The sequence below is a fragment of the Tripterygium wilfordii genome, chromosome 19 (assembly GCF_013401445.1).
Source record: "Tripterygium wilfordii isolate XIE 37 chromosome 19, ASM1340144v1, whole genome shotgun sequence".
In the NCBI taxonomy this organism is placed as follows: domain Eukaryota; kingdom Viridiplantae; phylum Streptophyta; class Magnoliopsida; order Celastrales; family Celastraceae; genus Tripterygium; species Tripterygium wilfordii.
In genome coordinates this window covers 13,726,109-13,744,361 of record NC_052250.1, presented here as the reverse complement: position 1 = coordinate 13,744,361, position 18,253 = coordinate 13,726,109, and the positions used below count along the sequence as shown (strand labels likewise).

Genomic DNA, 18,253 nt, shown 5'->3' with positions numbered 1-18,253 from the left:
CATATAGTCCGATTCAAGAAAGGATTTCTGAGAGTTATAGTCATGTTCTTATCCAGAGTAGCCAAACAACCGTAAGAACAACCACAGCATCTCCTGTCATAATCCAGTGATCGTTGAAAATCTGAGATTTTACCAGTTAAATGGTTGAATAAACTTCGCTTGTCTCTCTGACCATCTTGCGAAGGGATCATCAACAGTGGTAACTTGTTTGCTCGATGGTGCCATTAACCGCCGTTTTCGAGTCTTGGCAACATTATTCCAATGGTTGCAAACTGCACCCGAAATTAACAAAATCGTAGATAGATACCGTGTTGTCAAGAATTCCGCAGAGTATATCTTTCAGGAAGCGACGCCTAATCTGATCTCGAGAATTCCATGGCAACGCCATGTGGTTCCCCTAAACCCTAATCTCTGATTCTCTGTTTTGTTTGTCTTGAGAGTTTTTTAAAATGCAAGAGAAATAGTGAAATACGAACTCCCGAATTTATTGGGCTTGACCCAGGATTCATTTGAGGCTAGTGGGCTATATATTAAATGGATAAGCCCGTTTTCTTAAAAACAATTCGGAAGCCCAATAAAAGCCCAATTTCTGAAAGTTCAGTGGATGATTTTTTATCCGAGGCCCACAAAGGTACTAATGTGCTGCATAGGCCCAAATGATTAATTGATAAAGAGTGATTACTAATGTGCTTACATTATTATTAGGACAATGCTAGAGACCCCCAAAATATTACCCTCAAAAATCTCCCAAATCAATGTGGTATTAAAATAGCCATTGATTAAAAACACATATATAGGGTAAATTTCACATCCAACACTCTACATTAAATGGAGATCTTTTGGGGGTCACTTTTTGAGTATCTCAAGCATTATTCTTATTTTATTATTATTTTGGATGGAAGCTTACATGATTTTTATGAACTCAATATTCATTATATAAATTTTTTTTTTATTGTTTCAATCAAACTAAGTTAAGTGGAAATAATCTAAATACTTAGATGCCAATAACTCCTAGTGACGTAGTTAAGTCTTAAGATGTCCCAGACGAATTTTAAAAAATAGGTCATTTTATATAATTTTTTTTTTATTGTTTCAATCAAACTAAGTTAAGTGGAAATAATCTAAATACTTAGATGCCAATAACTCCTAGTGGCGTATTTAAGTCTTCAGATGTCCCAGACGAATTTTAAAAAATAGGTCATTTTGAAAAAAAAATTTATTGTCGATATTACTTAAAAATATAAATTTTGTAGTATATTGAAATGTCAAATCACTAATCATGTTAGTGTAATAAACTTTTTCCGTCAAATCACCTCTTAATCGATAACATAACTAGTTCATTTAGTATTAATTGTGACTATTATAATATTAATAGTCTAGTGTTTTTTTAAAAATATGAGACAAATTTGGGAGCTCTGGATGGCTGCTGGTTTCGCCCACCCCAGAGATGCTTCTGATAACTCCTCAATTGAGATGGTTAGTACTGTGTTTATGTCACAATTTTTTTAATGCAAATTTATTTTTCTATTGATTTTCATATCCAGCTAATTCTGTGTTTATGTCTCTAAAATTATATTTATTGTTTTACCTTTTTTTTTCTCTTCTCTTTTTTTTTTCTATTTATTGTTTTACCTTCAAAGAAAAATAGGATCCGAATTCTGCCTTCATATTATTTTCCTCATTACAATTCGCTCCTCCTCGGACTGGAAGAAAACTCTCATACACTTCCCCTCTCTACTTATCGGCCGATCTCTTTCTCATATTTTCTCACCGATTTTCGCTCCCGCCAAACGAACCCCAATCTCTCCCTCCGCAACTCTGAAATCTCTTGATCGCTGTAGATTCCTTCTCTCCGTTCACCGATCTCTTTCGCACTACGTGACTGGTACGTGAACCGATCACTCCACCCAGTCTCTTCAAATTTTTTTTCTCTGTATTTACTGTGTTTATCATTATTGATCTCAGATCACGCTCTGCGTACGAGTGCATTTTTGCTTTTTGTTGCAATATTTTTTAAATTGGTTTTCTAACTTCTTGGTTTTTTGCATTGGTCGTCAATAACTGAGAACACGTAAGGTTGTTTCAAATTATTGGCGTTTTTCTGTGTTGTTGAAGAGAGACTTCACTTTAGGGTTGCTTAATGAAACCTCTTAATTTTTATATAACTAGCTTTATATTTAGGATTCCTTGTGGGAGTTCTGAATTCTAAATTCTTGTTAAAGTGCATTTCAATTAACCAGACATGATTTTTTTCCCTTTGAATTTTTTTTAGTATTGCTCACAAAGAAGACAGAATTACGAGATTGTTCATTTGTTTTGGAGATTAATATGATGTGCTATTGTTGTTCAATGAAAAAATGGTTTTCTATTGTCTAGTATTTAATTACTCTTGTCATGATGACGTTTCAGAGATCATCAAAAAGTTCTGTTATGTTGAGATTGTTATGGTGGGTTTAAATTCATGTTCAGATTGTTATGGTGGTTTTAAATTCATGTTTAGACTGTTATGGTGCCATTAGTCGGTCATTTCTTGATTTGTAATTTTCCGTAGTTTCAAATCATTTTTGGATAACGAGTCCTAAGTGGCCTTGCTCATTCGGTCATGGACTCAGACTGTGTCTATTAAATTGGCTACGACTTGTACCCTTGCTAATGTACACATCGGTTTGAAATGGCATGAATACTCGAAAGTAAACAAGCATTTGTGCTTCATGAGTTTCTAACCAACCACATTCTTGAATCATGTCATTCTCATTTAGCATCAGGCACAAAGTCTCTTCATAGGGTGAAATGTAGTTATGTGCACATATCTAGGTGTCATGTCAACCTCATGTGGCATTATGCACAAGATCTCTTGATAGAGGAAAATGTAGTTGTGTACATATCTATGTGCGAGCTCTGTGGCAGATTGACATATTTGGGTAATAATGGTGGGGATCTGCTCAGAATTTGCTTCAAATTTAGGGGTTCTAAAGAGTTATTCAGTGAATATGTGAAATTATGTTTGAGGATCTGTTGTAGATAATTTTAATGTGAAAATATCCCGAAGGAGACTATATTTCTTTGTCCAAATCTCAACACTCATATGCCATAATTTACATTTGTGTTTTTATATCTGGTTAGAGAACATGCTGTAGCTCCATTGATTCATTCAAGCACACTGATATGATTATTAGATATTAAATTGTTAGCTTATAGAATTTTCCTATTGGTTTTTTCTTGTGCTTGTTTGGCGTTTCAATGCACTTCCCCCCCCCCCCCCCTCTAACAGCGGCAGCTGGTGGGCCAGTTCATAGTTGGCTTTCTGCATGTATAAATGTCAATTGCAATACTCAAAGCCCCAAACGCTACTGATGTGATGAGGTCAGAGGAGGGAAATGATTCCCTAGACACTTTTATCAGACAAGCGGTTGGAAAGGAACCTTTTCTTTCTTTCTCAAGGGCTGGAGACAGCCCGGTCCAGTTGATCCAATTACTCCATGCCATAGATCAGCAAGGTATTAGACGCTATTCTTATGTTTCAAGGATTTAATACTTTATAGAAGGGAATGAGTTTTTTTAGTGAATTGCAATGATGTTATTTTCATATGCATCTGAGGTTAATGGCTTAAGGAATCTGATCAAAACATCACAAGCAGTGGCCTTATTGCAAAGGAACAAAGAATGCCCTCTAAATATATGCGAAAATATCCCCAGGGGTTCTCTTTCCTTTGGTCAGGCCATTGCTAAGATCAATGGCTGGGAATGAAAAATGTATGTCCAATTTGGTCTACATGGTTTTTGTTGCTAGCTAACCTTGTAAGGAAGACATGCCTTTTGAGTTGATTTCTTTCTTACTCCTGACAGAGTTACCTGGTTGGCCTTTGCTTGCCCCTTTGAAGATTCAGATGCAGAAGTGTGACAAGTGCTCTCGAGAATTTTGTTCACCAATTAACTATAGGAGACATATACGTGTGCATCATCGGTTGAAAAAGCTTGATAAGGTTCCCTCTTCAGCTTGCAATTGTCTGTGCCTTTTCCATAAAGTTACTTAAGAATATGGTTTCTGCTGTTTTGTCATTATCAGATGGCAGTCCACTGCATTTTCTTTCTGTGTCTGTCTTGCCTTTGAACTGGTTGTTTCATTTGCTGCTTTTCATACTCTTATGCTAAGATTCTTCTAAAAGATATTCTTTTACATTCTGTAGGATTCTGCCAAAAATAGGGATCTATTGAGAGCATTTTGGGATAAGGTATTTTATCTTCCCCTACATTTTCTTGGGTGAAAGCCCCTGTCTAGCTTTTGCTTGCTAATTTGTCTTGTTTCATGCAGCTTTCTTTGGATGAGGCAAAGGAAATTGTATCTTTTAAGAATGTGGCATTGGAGGTATAGCATTTGTGCCTTTATACCCATTATCTTTGTTCCTTATATTGTAGAGTTAATTCAGAGATTTCAATAATGATTTTGATTTCATTAGAAACTTCTTTTTTATGATTTTGATTTCACTAGGAAGTTCTCTGTGCCAGACTCTTGTAGTGAAAATATTATGTCCTCCTTTTCCCTTTAATTATGCATTGCAATAAACAGAGATGGATTTTGTGGTGTAGTTCTAGAAGAATTGAATAATTTGTGTTGTATATTCATGTTGTGAGGTTGTACATTATATAGTTACATTGAAAGCCCTAAATTAGGGAAACTAAATCAATCAAATCAACCTAATTCTAGGAAACTAAATCAAAGTAATTAAAGGGAATATTTACAACCCATAATTACAAGAAACGTAATATTCTCTCATAATTCCAACAGTTCTCGCTAAAATAGTGTGGTTACTATCATATTTAAAATTTTTAATTGAATGATGTACATTTTCCAACACATTTTTTATCAAGGTTATGAGCCCATTTGAGTAAAGTTGCCTAGATGGTAGGCTGGAAATCTATGCTAAATATTTGGAATTGTATTTTGTTTAGAGAATTGTCTTCTGTTATTGGGCTGTGATTCAATGTGGTCTTTGTGGTTATCAGAATGTTTTCTTTTAAATGTAACAAATGTCCCTTTTCCACGGTTACTTTGCCTGCGTTCTTACCATTGTGGATACATTTCAGGAAGTTCCTGGGTCATTTATTATTAAATCGTTGACGACACTGATAAAGAAACCGGGATTCTCTTCTCTGCCACAAGTTTGTTTGAGGGCCGGAACTGCTCTTTTGGTGAGGAAACATCTTTCTTTCTTGTTCACTATATATTGAGTATTTTGATTTGATACATATGCATTCTTTGCAGGATATTATCCAAGCTAGACCTTCCAGGTTTCCTTTGACTTCACAGGAGCTATTCAGTATACTTGATGATGCCAGTGAAAATACTTTTTTATGCGGGACTGCTGTATTAATGCAAAGATATATTTTTGATGGAGAAGCTGGAAACATTGCTCTTGAACCAAAGAACTTAGTTGCTTGCACCAGCTTTTTGGTGGAGCAGAAATTGGTACATTTTCTTTTCCTTCACCATTTGCTTTTAGTTTTGCCCTCGTTATAATTATCTAAACCCTTGCTCAAAAAAAGTATCTATACCCACTTAGGGCTGTATGGTCAGGTGCTTTGGCACTTAGGGGTGCAGACAAAATAGTGCAAAGTAGGCATTAATTCTCTTAGTCCTCCTGAATTATCCTCTTTTTTGATATTCCTTCCCCCCTGATACGGTGCTGATGTATATTTTTGTTTAGGATTGAGCGAACGCAACACCCTAACCCCAAGTTAATCCCAAAATAAAGAACCCGAGGACAAGAATTCTCAATTCCTAGGTTTTAAAAGCTGAAACAGAACAACCAGCAAACAAGAAACATGGTTGATCCTTTGGTTTAGAATAGTATTGCTCTGAATCTCTCAGGTAAGGTAGAATAGGTTCACCTTTCCCTCTCATCCTCTGTTTTAGTCTCTCACTGAATGTGTAAGGAATCTCTCGTATTGCAACTTTGCATAAAAACTCTGTTCTTTTATTCCTAAACTTTATTGATCTAGACAAATGTAATGACTTAAAAAAAGACCTAACTAAAAGAGAAATCTTCTCCACAAAAAAATAATTTAAGGAAGAAAAACAAAATTATGGCTCCCTGCATCACCCCCTCCCCTCACCCTCGCCTCCCCCAGGGTGGGTAGTGAAGGTTGGATCATAGAGATGATTAGTGTTTGTTCTTCTACTCAGGTAAGGGCGTGGCTTGCTGACAAGGATGCTGAAGCTTTAAGGTGCCAGAAATTACTTGTGGAGGAGGAAGAAGCGGCTCAAAGAAGGTAACACAAAATGCACCTTGTGTTTTCCCTGACAAGTCATTTCACATTCTTATTTGGTGTAGTAGTACACATTTGGTTTATCTATTCTTCCCTTTTTTGGGGGGTTTGGAAGAGATTATGTACAATCAATAAGTGACTGTGTCACATCAGCGATTTTGGATAGAAAGCAATACAGAGGGCTAACGGCTAGTAGTTATCATAGTTCAAGGGCTTGTTTGACCCAAAATGAACTTCAGGGGCTCAGTTGACCCAGTCGTCAAAGTTCAGGAGCCATTTTGATTCTTCTCCCTTCTAACATATGATGGCAGATGTTGGAGAACATTTGAAATTTGAATATATATGAGCAGATTGCGAGAGAAATGACTGCCGTCGTAGATAAGCTATTGACTATCTTCAATGGCTACTTTTCTTTACTTTCACTTTCTATTATTTTGGGATGAGAACTGATAGCGAGCCTATTGATTGTGTGACCATCCAGTTCTGCCTTGTAATTCTATTTTGCAAGTTTGTTGGGGTTCTTGCAATTTCCCCCATTAGCAATTACCTTTTTGGCCCCTCAATTTTTTAGTTTCTCAATAATCTGATTAGCGAGTAAAATGCAACTTAGTCACTCGTTTATGTTGTTTCCCTAATTTATGTAGGCAAGCTGAGATTTTGGAAAGGAAAAGGCAGAAAAAGCTTAGGCAGAAGGAACAGAAAGCAAAGGAGCAAAGACTAGAGGAGAATGGGGATGAGGAGAGTATTGACAATACGCATAAGGCCGAGCCTCAAGCAGAAACATGCAGTTCTTTGGCTGCATCTGATTCTGATACTCAGAACCCAGATTCAGTGCCATATAACATTCCTTCCTCTCCTGAACCTTCCACAAATACAACCACATATGAAGATATCGAGCATGAGACGGTTGGATATGATATCTTAGTTACTGGTCAGAATGTTGAAAGAAGGATGAGGCAAGGTAGTGGTCCTAGACATATGGTATTTTCTCGTTGGCTGGTCCCACAAAAATCTCAAAGGGGTCATGTGCCCTGTGGTTTCCATGTGAGTCAGAACTCTCATACGCAAAAGCCTGGGGCCATGCAGAAGCATGGAACTCAAAGGGATTCAAGGGCTGCTCCAATTTTCTGTCGCAATAAAGTTTGGAGCCGAAAGCCTAAACGAGAAAATGAAGGTGAAACTTTGAATAGAGTACAAAAAGAAGTGACAAATATGTCAGACCAGAATAGAAACCATGAAGTGTTGATTGGCTCCATATCAGTCACCCTTGGAAATTGTAGCCATAACGAGGATAATAGTGCAGTTGAAGTTTTAGATTGCCTTAGAGATGATCAAATGCAAAAGAAGAGCAATGTTCAAGAGATGCCAGCTAAACCTGAATCTGCTCAAGGTAGTACAAATAGGTCAGCGGTGAAGCTTTGGAGGCCTGTCAGCCGAAATGGAACTAAATGTGCCATTCTAGTAGAAAATCATGGAAGAGAATCCGAAGCAGATACCCTTGCTGAAAAGGTTGAGACTCAGTCATTGTCTACTGTGGACTGTCTAAGATCAAGTGTCATGGATGACGGTATTGCTGAAATAGGGAGCGGTTCTGCCCCACAAGGGGGAGGTTTGTTTTCAGGAAGCTTGCAGTTCTCAAGTCAGGATGCAAAAGATTTTCTTGCAAAGAGTAAGTTCAGTTTTTTACGTATATTAGTATTTTCAATTCCTTTCTCCTATATATATATTCATGATACGAACAGCTAATCTTCTAAAACACTGCAATAATTGAATGCAAATGTCATGCAGGGTGGAAAGAGGTTATCGCTGCTGAGCATGTGAAATTGGTACTACATCCTGATTTTGGGCCTTCAGGATGTACCGAGGTTCAACATCAGTGTGAGGTACCAGTGTCCCAATCATCAGATCTTCACAGACACAGTGTTCTTGGCAATATAGAGAGCGGTTTTGTTAATGGCGGGGCTCTTGATTCTTCTGGTGGAGAGCCTACAAAAATCAAATCCAGAACAAAGCTTGGAAAGGGTCCGAAGATAAAGTATATTCCAAAACAGAGAATTATCGCCAAATAAGAACGCAATAAAGATGGATTGATTTGATTATACAATGTGCACAGTTTGACGGTCTTATATTCTCAGCAGAGGTTCCAGTTTTACCCCGTGGGTCTTCTGTCAGAAATTTGAAGAAAAGTTTTGCCAGATTTTTTTCCTCTCAAAATTCTGCCCTTTGTAATTGTGTCATAGAAGATTGATCATTGAAGTTTTTTTTTTTTTTTTTTGGCTTATTTTTCTTAATTTTATGTAGTAGAATTGGTTTTTCAGATTTTCCCATAGTCTCTTTTTATGTTATTCATTTTCATTGGTAGATTCATGTAATGCCAAGCTTTCATCCAAGCTTGTTAGGCCATGACTACGAGAGAATCCTAGTACAGTCCAGAATCCTGGTACAGTTTGCTGCCTAGCAAGTCTTTTTTTGGGGCTGTTTTTATGTATAAGTTGCTCAGGTGATGAAATATCGATCTTGGGTTTTCTTTCTTCTTTTTGCCCTTTTTCGCCCTTTTTGTGGTTAAGACCCTTTACCTTATATAAGGAGGTTCAAGTAAATGAACTCATGAAGGCTGAAGCCTAGTGGTTTACTATTATTGTGAATCAGCTAAATTCCACCCTCTTTATAGAGCAATCTTGGCAAATCCTCATAGCTTTGAATGAAACAGAGAGAGCAAGTAGAGTTACAGTTGGTTCTATCTAGAGAGAATTGAATTGGAATTGTAGAGAGGAAAAAAAAAACTGCAGTACTGGCTACGCGTAATTTTCTTAGAAAACAAGCAAAACCACACCTAATTGGCTAATTTGAAGCCCTGGAAGTCGCTATCTCACATGTTGACCAAATACTTTCCTCCCTCCCACAACACCCAACCAAGTCTCATCTTTATCTCCTCACAAACTGCCACTTGTAAACTCTATGCACCTCATGCTTCGCCTTCCCCACCCTCTCCTCTCCTCTACTCTCTCTCCCATCTTTGAATCTTTGTATCAAAACAGAGAAACCAAAGACAACCCAACAAAAAGTTCTCTCTGGTTCTTCTTCATTTAGTCTCACTTTGTTCTCTAAGCATCACATAGCATAACCAACAACACCCATCAAACAGAAAATAACAAAGATGTCTGGTGGAGTTGGTCCAACATGCAACGACATAAGCCTGCCAAAAGAGCACGAACAAGATCATAAGCTACAAAATGACGATAAGAGCATCAAAACTCCTACAACCCAGCAACATAAAGCTGGTTTTCTCAGTTTTCGACAACTCAACGCCCTTGCCGTTATGATTGTCTTATCTGCAAGTGGAATGGTAAGCCCTGAAGACATTGCTTTTGTCTTACTTTCAATCATCTATGTGTATTTCCTGTCCAGAGTTGCATTCCCTTCTCTTCAACCTGAAAGAGAGAGCTCTGTTTTTGATTTCAGAAACAGAGTTCTACGTCTATATGTCCTTGTTAGTTTCATAGTTGGGCTCCTTCTACCAATTGGGTATATATTTGAAGGGATCTTTGAGGGTGATAAAGAGGGTATCAAGGCAGCTGCCCCACATGTGTTTCTCTTGGCCAGTCAAGTATTCATGGAAGGGCTTGTTTTCCGAGGCAAGTTTTCGTTACCCATAAGAGCCTGTGTGCCTGTGTGTTATAATTCAGTGAGGATGTACGCCATTCTGGAGTGGTTGAGGAATGAATTTTCAAAGGTGGAGGAAGAGTATGGAGGATCTGCAAGAAGGCTGTATGTTGGGAGGGCTCTTGCTATTGCTAATCTGGCTTTTTGGTCCTTTAACCTCTTTGGGTTCTTGTTGCCTGTTTATCTTCCCAAGGCTTTCAAGAGGTATTACTCAGACCCAAAGATGAGAGATTGATGTAATGTTGGCTGGGAAAGGTTTTCTTGGTGTGATGTATATTTATGTTTTCTTCTCAGTTTCTTAGAATTTAGTTATGCAGACAATGAACTATGTTGGTATCAATTTTCCGTGCTCCTTATTTGCATCAAAATATATTGTAGTAAATAATTATCTATTTTGTTTTTGGTGACTTATTGTTATTGATCAGAAAAGGAAAAAAAAATGATGAGGCAAAGTAGGCAGGCAATTGTTGCATAAACAATTCAACCTGATCCAATCTTCCATCTTCTGTACAGCTGTTTCAGACACAGAAAAGGTAGTCCGCAAGCTAGTAATTGCAGCACCTTCATCTTCCATATCTTCTATACCATGATCTATGTAATATACAGTTCTTAGTCAACATTAGATGCTTAATGCACTCAACTCTGTACAAGCCAATGCCGCGCACCGACATTAAGAGACTGCCATTAGTGACACAGTTCCTATCTGCAATAGCAAGCTTCCTCTAAACTAAACTATGGAAAGGTTCCATGCCTAGAACAATTTTGTCAAATATCTGAACTTACTGGTAATTTAGGGTGTCAGTGCCAAAAGCCTGAGCAAAAATCCATGGCAGATGACCCAGGTGCCTCTGGTGACTTCGTCTCTCCCATATGTAAGATTACTCCATCAGTTTTCTGCCCCACAGCCTTGTTGTATAAATTAGCTTCCTTGGCAGGTGGCATGGTCAATAAAGTCGACTAGACAAACTTGAGAGCTTGCTCTCCTTGATCGGATGGCATGTATGGAAAGCTACATGCCACCAGGCCAGCTAGGCAAAGGAGACTTAGGACTTAAATCCGGGGATGGGTTCATCTTCACATGATCCCTCAGGAGTTGCCTGGAGACACGATCAGCCAAAACAGACTGACCGTCATAAGGTTCCCCATGAATAGGACTTCCAATTGGCTTTCCTAAAACATCATTTTCACACGGTATCAATTCTGAGAAGATAGGAGAGCCAGGCTGCATCCCTCTGAAAATGTCGGGGTTTGGCTGGTGATAAGGACCATTGCCATAGAGACTATTTGAGGACTTTGGCATGATCCCAATACCAGCTTGCAGGTAACCTGACTGCTTCAGGTGATTGAAAGGTATAGCCCCATTGCCACCTGTGAGAGGCGTTGAAGAGCCCGAAGTGGTCCTTGGACTTGATATTGGAGAAGGTGACCTTCTACCGTTCAGATGCTGAGGTGACCTTGCATGCAAAAGGGGGCTCCCAATTGGTGAGATGGGACAAGATACATTCCTTGGAATATGGATATCACTGGAGAGTAGAAATAGCATCAGAGAAGCTTGTAGATTATACTCATATCTATCATATTTAATTTAGTCAAGAGAGATACCTGACATAGGGACCAGTTTTTGAAACTCCAGAGGAATGAATCGCTAGTCTCTCAGAATCTGGAAAGTTTCTCCCTTGGCCGATGCCCTGGTAGATGATCAATGAACCACGGGAACAATTAAGCACAGGTAACATACAAAAGTAAGCCACGATAAAACAGGCAAAATAAGCCACCACATAAAAATCCAACTTCATGAAGCTAACACAAAATTTCAAAATACTAACAGTTGCTTGGCCTCTCTCTGATAAAGCATCAATATGGACTGGCGATACATCTTCTTAAGTTTCACGAAAGTCTACCAGATTTTTGGGATTGATTGCAGTTATTGCTTTACCAAAAGTTATGGGTCTGGTGGCCAGCTACTTCTGATTTGTAGACACCCCTAACTATTCTCCTTTTCTTTACAAGTTTACATACAGTATAGGAAGGATCTTGGATTCTTAGGACCAACCACTTCAGAAAAGGATCTTCCAGAAAATGGCCCTTATCCGTAAACATCTTCTCAGTTTCTTCTTGAACTAATATATGTCAAGGAAAAAAGAACATTTTAGAGGATTCCTTCCGCAAAACTGTAAGCCAATATGATCAGCTAATCAGAGTATTACAATGGCTGTATCCTTTTTCTGATAACTTCTATGCCCATCAATTTGATCCATCAGTAAATCTTAGCCATTTTTTCTAAAGACCAAAATATTGGAAAAAGACTAATTGCGTATGACCTATGAGACACTATCAAACTGGCACTAATTCCATGAGCTTAATCAATTGCAATCACGCCCCCTTGCGATTTCATTAGGTTGCAAAATAAACAAATTGAATTGTTTGACGCATCTCATATTCTCATGTCAACAATTGCAACAGCCCATCCATGTCAAATTTCCCAACAGCTCTTACGTAAATGGTATGTCAGTCAGACAATCTAAATCCTAAAGCTTCAAATTCTGTCTGATACCAAGTAAAAATACCATGAATGGTATTCCTCATCATCCTATATTGAAAGCAAAGAGAAAACTAATTACACAAATGTGTTCTGTAAACTTTAGACATATTCTCAGCCAACCAATTTTACAGACACTAAAAGTGATAATCCAACACCAAAACCAACCTCACTAAGGTATCAAGTTGTATCACCTACTGATTACCAAACTTCTTTTAACACATCCAATCAAAGAAAATAAGGAGGCCTTCAAATTCTTTTTCATGGAATTCACTATGTACACTGTGGAAGTAACAGTATAAAACCACGATGAGCAGTCTAACAATGGAGAGAATATTGATTTTACTGTCGCAAAAAATGTTATCAGCTGAAGGAAACCGCTAGAAGTAGTAAAATGAAGTGAGATGGACAAAGTGAATACCAGAGATTTCAGTCCACTTGTAACCCCAGAGAGTGCATCTGCAGGCTCAGAACCCAGAATAGGCCTTTCCAGACTTGCAGCATATTTCAAAAAGGGGTGTTCTAATAGCTGGGCAGCTGTAGGACGATGAAGTGGATTTCGTTGCAAGCATTGTCTCACAAAATCCTTTCCCTCATCTGACAGGTGATCAGGAATTGGAGGAAATTCTTTACTGTTTCCAATCTTAAACATGGCAGCAACCTACAGAGCACAACATCAAATATCATACACTAATAAACAAGAAAAAATGCAATGGACATTAATTTAAGTAAATAGAAGATACAAACTTAGTAAGAAAAGACTCAATCTCATGAGTTGATAAACTATGATAACATTGAAAAAAGCGAAAACTTCTCATGATCAAACATAACTAACCCCTTCATACTGACTCCAAGGTGGTTTTGTTGTAGCCATTTCCAAAACGGTGCATCCAAGACTCCATATATCAACGGCAAGGTTGCAACCATTTGAATTCTTGATAACCTGGGCATAAAATGGAGGAGATGGTTGCCACATACTATCAAGAATCAATTCATGAGAATGGACACGTGTTACCCCTATCATTACATGATTAAAGAGATAAACCCCCCCCCCCCCCCCCCCCACCACACACACACAAAAAAAAAAGAACATTTACCTCAGGTGCCATCCAGTATGGGCTTCCTTTGAATGATAATGGGCATGATTGCCCAGTGATCTGAAAAGAAGTAAAGCACAAATGTAAAGATTGAGCAAGTAGAATATGACCATGACCCCATTGAGGATAAAAAAGACATAACTTACACGCTTGTTACAAACAGATAGACATATTAAATTGATAAATTTCTCATGCAGACAATTATAGAAAATCGATTATGGCAGCACTTACATGCTTTGCCATTCCAAAATCCGCCAACTTAATGCGACCATTTGGGTCCACAAGAATGTTTGCTCCTTTGATATCTCTGCACAAGAAATAATGTCAGGAAAATGAACAATATTCAAAGTCATTCAATCAAAATAGACAATCATATTGCAGCCAAACTAATGGTTTAAAAGAATGTGCCAATAAAAATTCACCTATGGACAGTTTGCTTAGAATGTAAAAATGCAAGTCCAGACAAGATTTGTTGAGTATAACTGCGAATTGCTAGCTCACCCAGTTGTCCATACTCCTGGAGAAGCTTAAAAATGGACCCTCCAGATACATACTCAAGGTATATGTAAATTCTATCACCAACCTGTATTAACAAGTAATTCCAAGATTCAGTGAACGAAATACAACTACAAAGCTGCATTTTCAACTAAAACGGTGAGTTCAATAATAATAAAAGCAGTATGACATACCAACCGACTATGCCTAGTCAATAACCTACAAACATAGTGGTCCTCTCTGTAGGATTTTGATTTAAGATTTCAAGCTTCCAACATATAATTTGCACTAAGCACCGTTTAACTAACTAATGGTCTCTAATAAAGCTCATATGCATATGAAGAACGATAAGATGAATAGCAATGTTTGGCAGACATTATACTTACTGTTTCCGAGCCATAATACTGCACAATATTTGGATGCCGTAAGCGGCTTAATAGAGCAATTTCCTGTCAAAAGACTGACGGTAAGAACTTTCCTCGACAAAAGGCAAAGATGTGACAGAAAACTTTCACGTGAAAGAAGAAATCTGAAGCAGCAAAAATCATCATCTGGGCTATTGAAACTCCCAAAATGGAAACATTTACCTGCATCAGCTGCTTAGCACTCTCATTTGACTTTGCATCATCAGATAATAATGTCACCTCCTTCATTGCACACATTTCGCCACTTTCACTAAGCCAACGGGAAAGACAAAATCACATATGGAAACCAAATTAACTAATCAATAACAAAAATATTTAAAACATCTTATTAGATTTTCCTATTTTTCTGCGGGTATATACTGCTTAGCCTTTATTGTAGGAAGTCCTTAGACAACCCAACAACTTAGTGGAGCAACATGCCTTATCTAACTAGCTTAAAGCATCAGAAAAGTAGAGCCAATGAATTATACAAGATAACATATGCAGGAGCTAGAGAGTGAATGATGATGAAAACTAACTACGCTAGTCTTAACTAATTATCTTTGCTTTTAGGCTGAGATCGTGGGAAGATCAAACATCATTTTCTATGAAGTATTGCTTAATCATCTACGGGCATGTAGATCTAATGTAATGAAAGGAAAATAACAAGAATCTGAGCAACAATTATTTTGCGCAATACCTGTTGAAGCCGACATACAAATCTCCAAACGTGCCTATCCCCAGCAGCTTTCCCTTCTTCCAGCGGGAGCCAGGGCTTGTAGGGTTCTCTGCCCTTCCCGGGCTCCGTGGCACAGTGGGAGATGCTACTGCTGAATTTGGATGAGAAAAAGGAGAGGAAGTGTAAACTGTTCCGCGTGGAAGGGGCAACCTGTGGCTCTGTAATTTCCCATCATCAGGCCAGCTTGCCTGGGACTCAATGGCCATCCCTCCTGCTCTAGGATGTATGGGTGTGACAGCACCACTATGAATTCTTGAGCTCGGGTCAGGGCTAGTCATTCTGGGACTAGGTATGGGAGAACATTCAGGGCTACCCCTGCTCTGTTGCCAAAATAACTGTCCAGACATATCTCCTCCCATTGAATTATGCCCAGAATTGTGACCAGAACCTGGACTGGAACAGTGACCAGATCCAAGTAAAGTAACATCCGGATAAGGCTTCCCTGCCCAGAAAGCAGCAGAGTTAATGACTTGCTCAGCACCATATCCTCTCATTGGACTTCTCGAGGGACTTGACAATGAGCTGTCTGGAGCACTGCAGAAGGCACCACGATAGGGAACCTGCAGGTTTGTTACATGACTGCCTAAAGGTCTCCGTTTCGGTGATGTACGAGACGTATGATTACCAAACGAAAGATTAGCAGGTTTTTTCACCTCCCTTGAGCCCAGTTGTGAGATGCTAGAGGTCTGATCCTTGAGCATCACACTTCAACAAAAAGAAAATTTTAGTTTTATTTTTATTAAAGGGGAAAAAAAAAGTGACGTCAATGCAAAAGGATAGTGGTTAAAGCATTAAATGCCGGCTCACCTAGAAGGGCTGTTTGCAGCTGTTCTATTACCATTTTCGTAGTCAGTTGCCTGAGGACTTCGCAGACTAGAGTCAGCAGGGTCATCACTGTCAATGGAGCACTCACTACAAATTGAAGCAGTGACCATATCTCCATCTAAGTCTGCAGCATTTGGCCTGTTACGAATGCATGCAGGTTTTGGGATAGGCAAAAACAAAAATGACTTGGAGCCTTTCTCCGATCGCGGTGTCGTTGAATTATCAATCCCTGAGTTTGTGCGACCTACATTTGAAGGGTGCACACTAGGAAGGGGTAGTGGTTGAGCATGGGGCCTTTCAGCAAAACTCTGACACCTTGAAACTTGCTTGGAAGGGGAAGGTGATCTTGACTCTGCTCGGGATTTAGAATCTTTTCCAGGGACTGTGTCACTATGTCTCCGAGACACGCCTGATCTATTGTTTGGCTTACCTTCTGATGGAATCTTAAATTTTCGATGTAATGTGTCAATGAAACCCTCCTTGTTTGTTTTCTTCTTCACTTCTTTGGATGATGATTTCCCCCACCATGGAGGCATGATTTTTATTTTTCAGATCGACAGCACAAACGAGCAAGTTCTCTTAAAGTAGAACCATTATGCAATATGAAAGCTCATATCACAACATGATTCCATAACTACACAACTTCAATAAAGCATCAAGGGTAGATCTTTCAGTTCAAAATGATATTTACAACTTGCCTAAATAATATCCAAAGTACCATCTGGTGGAATTCAAACGAGACTGGATTATTATAAAATAATGAACCTGCAGAAAGAAACATAAAGCATAATCGTAATTTTCCCAAATAACACTCTTGATCAACACAACTATTAACAACTCACTAAATCTCACGAACACTCTAATGCTTGAAGAACTTGCAGATAGCAAGTTACAGTATACAAAACACCTAACATATACAAGTTTGCATGTTTTGTTGAACTTATGTAAACATCCTTGCCATTTTAGCAACTCCATCACACATATGTTTCAAGTGAGCCGAGCACATATGTGGTGGATTATTCTGCAGGGTATCACAAGTCTAGTATCTCAAAGTTGTGAATTAGAGAATTGAAAACTCCATTAAACACGCATATATCAATGCAACAACCTAGTAAAGTCAAAAACCCAGTTCGCCAATCCGGACTTCCAGATGGCTCTCCAGTCCCCAAAAAATTCCAAAGCTGCATGTCTACTTAACTGAAAATCAACATAAAGACATCATTTTACTTCACTACTGCAGTCGGTTGTTCATATATTGTAGTATACATGACCTCGACAAGTATTCTTTAGCCAAAAATAATGTCAAATTTTCACTATTACCCGATCACACACACCTTAGGTAAGTTTCGATAGCACAAATTTACTGTTTCGGTTTAATTAAACAACTAACAGAAGTATGAGGTCCTAGTTTCTCATTACTTCCCCTTTTCCCGAATTTTCTCGGGAACCAAAAGGAGAAAACGATCTCAAATTCCCGAATTACAACTTAAATCTGCAAATCATTTGTAGCGATAAGAAAAGGACACTAACCAACACCAAAACTACCTACCTATCAAAGATTTACTCTAAATAGAAGATGCAATACAAAAACACCTACCTTAAAAGTACTGGAAAGTGACGCTTAACAGAACCACTGGACTAATCAGCAAAAATCCAGCGAGCGGAACAACTTCCAATTGTTCAGTGAAATCCAAGAGTGAAACCAGGAAGCCAAGAAATCTGAAATGGAAGCGTACCGATCGAAAGATTTCCAAGATTTTCTTCTAAATTGAGAGCTTCCGAAGAGTTCGCGTGGAGAGAAGGAGAAGAAGAAAACGAGAAGAGGGGAAGTATGTCTGGGCTGGGAGACTGTCTGGGAATTGATTTTAGAATATTAGTATTAAATTCTTAATTTATTAATTAATGTTTTAAAAAATAACTAGAAGCGCGGTAACTAATGTTTTAATTAATGGTAATTTTTTCCTTTTCCAATTCCATACAAGTTCGGTATTTCCCAAAGACATTTTTACCTTTTTTCTTTAGAGATGAGAGAGTTCTTAAACATTCAACCAATTATTTTCACCTATTTGATTTGATTTGTATTTGAATTTGCGATTTGTCCAATAACTTTAAAGTCTGAATTAATATATTGTGCGATGACATCAAAGTTTTCTTTAGTGGTTTTGCAATGACAAGTTAAATTGACTTTATGCCATATATGTATTTGATTTACTTTTTTTTTAAA

General features: G+C 38.2%; 3 protein-coding genes across 4 annotated transcripts; 2 read left to right on the top strand and 1 right to left on the bottom strand.

Annotated features, from left to right (window-relative positions):
- Positions 1–1,652: 1,652 nt before the first annotated feature.
- Positions 1,653–8,798, top strand: LOC119985723. Of its 2 annotated transcripts, none has more exons than XM_038830081.1 (10): positions 1,653–1,885; positions 3,272–3,497; positions 3,847–3,983; positions 4,188–4,232; positions 4,313–4,366; positions 5,086–5,190; positions 5,264–5,467; positions 6,185–6,270; positions 6,912–7,936; positions 8,056–8,798. In XM_038830081.1, the coding sequence occupies exons 2-10, from the start codon at positions 3,317–3,319 to the stop codon at positions 8,334–8,336; spliced, it is 2,118 nt and encodes a 705-aa protein (XP_038686009.1). In that variant the 5' UTR covers positions 1,653–1,885; positions 3,272–3,316; the 3' UTR covers positions 8,337–8,798. The 2 variants fall into 2 exon arrangements, with proteins under 2 accessions (XP_038686009.1, XP_038686010.1); XM_038830082.1 differs by lacking the exon at positions 1,653–1,885 and adding an exon at positions 3,599–3,753 and having other exon boundaries at positions 3,356–3,497.
- Positions 8,799–9,424: 626 nt separating this feature from the next.
- On the top strand, positions 9,425–10,165 carry LOC119985594. The gene has a single exon (XM_038829886.1). The coding sequence runs from the start codon at positions 9,425–9,427 to the stop codon at positions 10,163–10,165; it is 741 nt and encodes a 246-aa protein (XP_038685814.1).
- Positions 10,166–10,464: 299 nt separating this feature from the next.
- On the bottom strand, positions 10,465–17,872 carry LOC119985826 (mitogen-activated protein kinase kinase kinase YODA-like). The gene is made up of 12 exons (XM_038830244.1): positions 17,627–17,872; positions 16,012–16,794; positions 15,166–15,909; positions 14,649–14,736; positions 14,448–14,510; positions 13,989–14,149; positions 13,798–13,873; positions 13,567–13,626; positions 13,305–13,412; positions 12,891–13,130; positions 11,533–11,618; positions 10,465–11,453 (listed from the first exon to the last, which is right to left on the bottom strand). Exons 2-12 carry the CDS (start codon positions 16,563–16,565, stop codon positions 10,940–10,942), a joined length of 2,694 nt encoding a protein of 897 aa, XP_038686172.1. The 5' UTR covers positions 16,566–16,794; positions 17,627–17,872; the 3' UTR covers positions 10,465–10,939.
- Positions 17,873–18,253: the final 381 nt, after the last annotated feature.

Bases quoted from the DNA above. Each gene is read 5' to 3' on its own strand.
- LOC119985594 (XM_038829886.1), top strand. From the start codon at position 9,425: ATGTCTGGTGGAGTTGGTCCAACATGCAACGACATAAGCCTGCCAAAA.
- LOC119985826 (XM_038830244.1), bottom strand. From the start codon at position 16,565: ATGCCTCCATGGTGGGGGAAATCATCATCCAAAGAAGTGAAGAAGAAA. The intron at 14,511-14,648 runs GTAAATGTTTCC...GTCTTTTGACAG, and splicing joins GTGCTAAGCAGCTGATGCAG to GAAATTGCTCTATTAAGCCG. The intron at 13,874-13,988 runs GTGAATTTTTAT...TTTCTTGTGCAG, and splicing joins TCTAAGCAAACTGTCCATAG to AGATATCAAAGGAGCAAACA.
- LOC119985723 (XM_038830081.1), top strand. From the start codon at position 3,317: ATGTCAATTGCAATACTCAAAGCCCCAAACGCTACTGATGTGATGAGG. The intron at 5,191-5,263 runs GTGAGGAAACAT...CATTCTTTGCAG, and splicing joins GGGCCGGAACTGCTCTTTTG to GATATTATCCAAGCTAGACC. The intron at 7,937-8,055 runs GTAAGTTCAGTT...AATGTCATGCAG, and splicing joins AAAAGATTTTCTTGCAAAGA to GGTGGAAAGAGGTTATCGCT.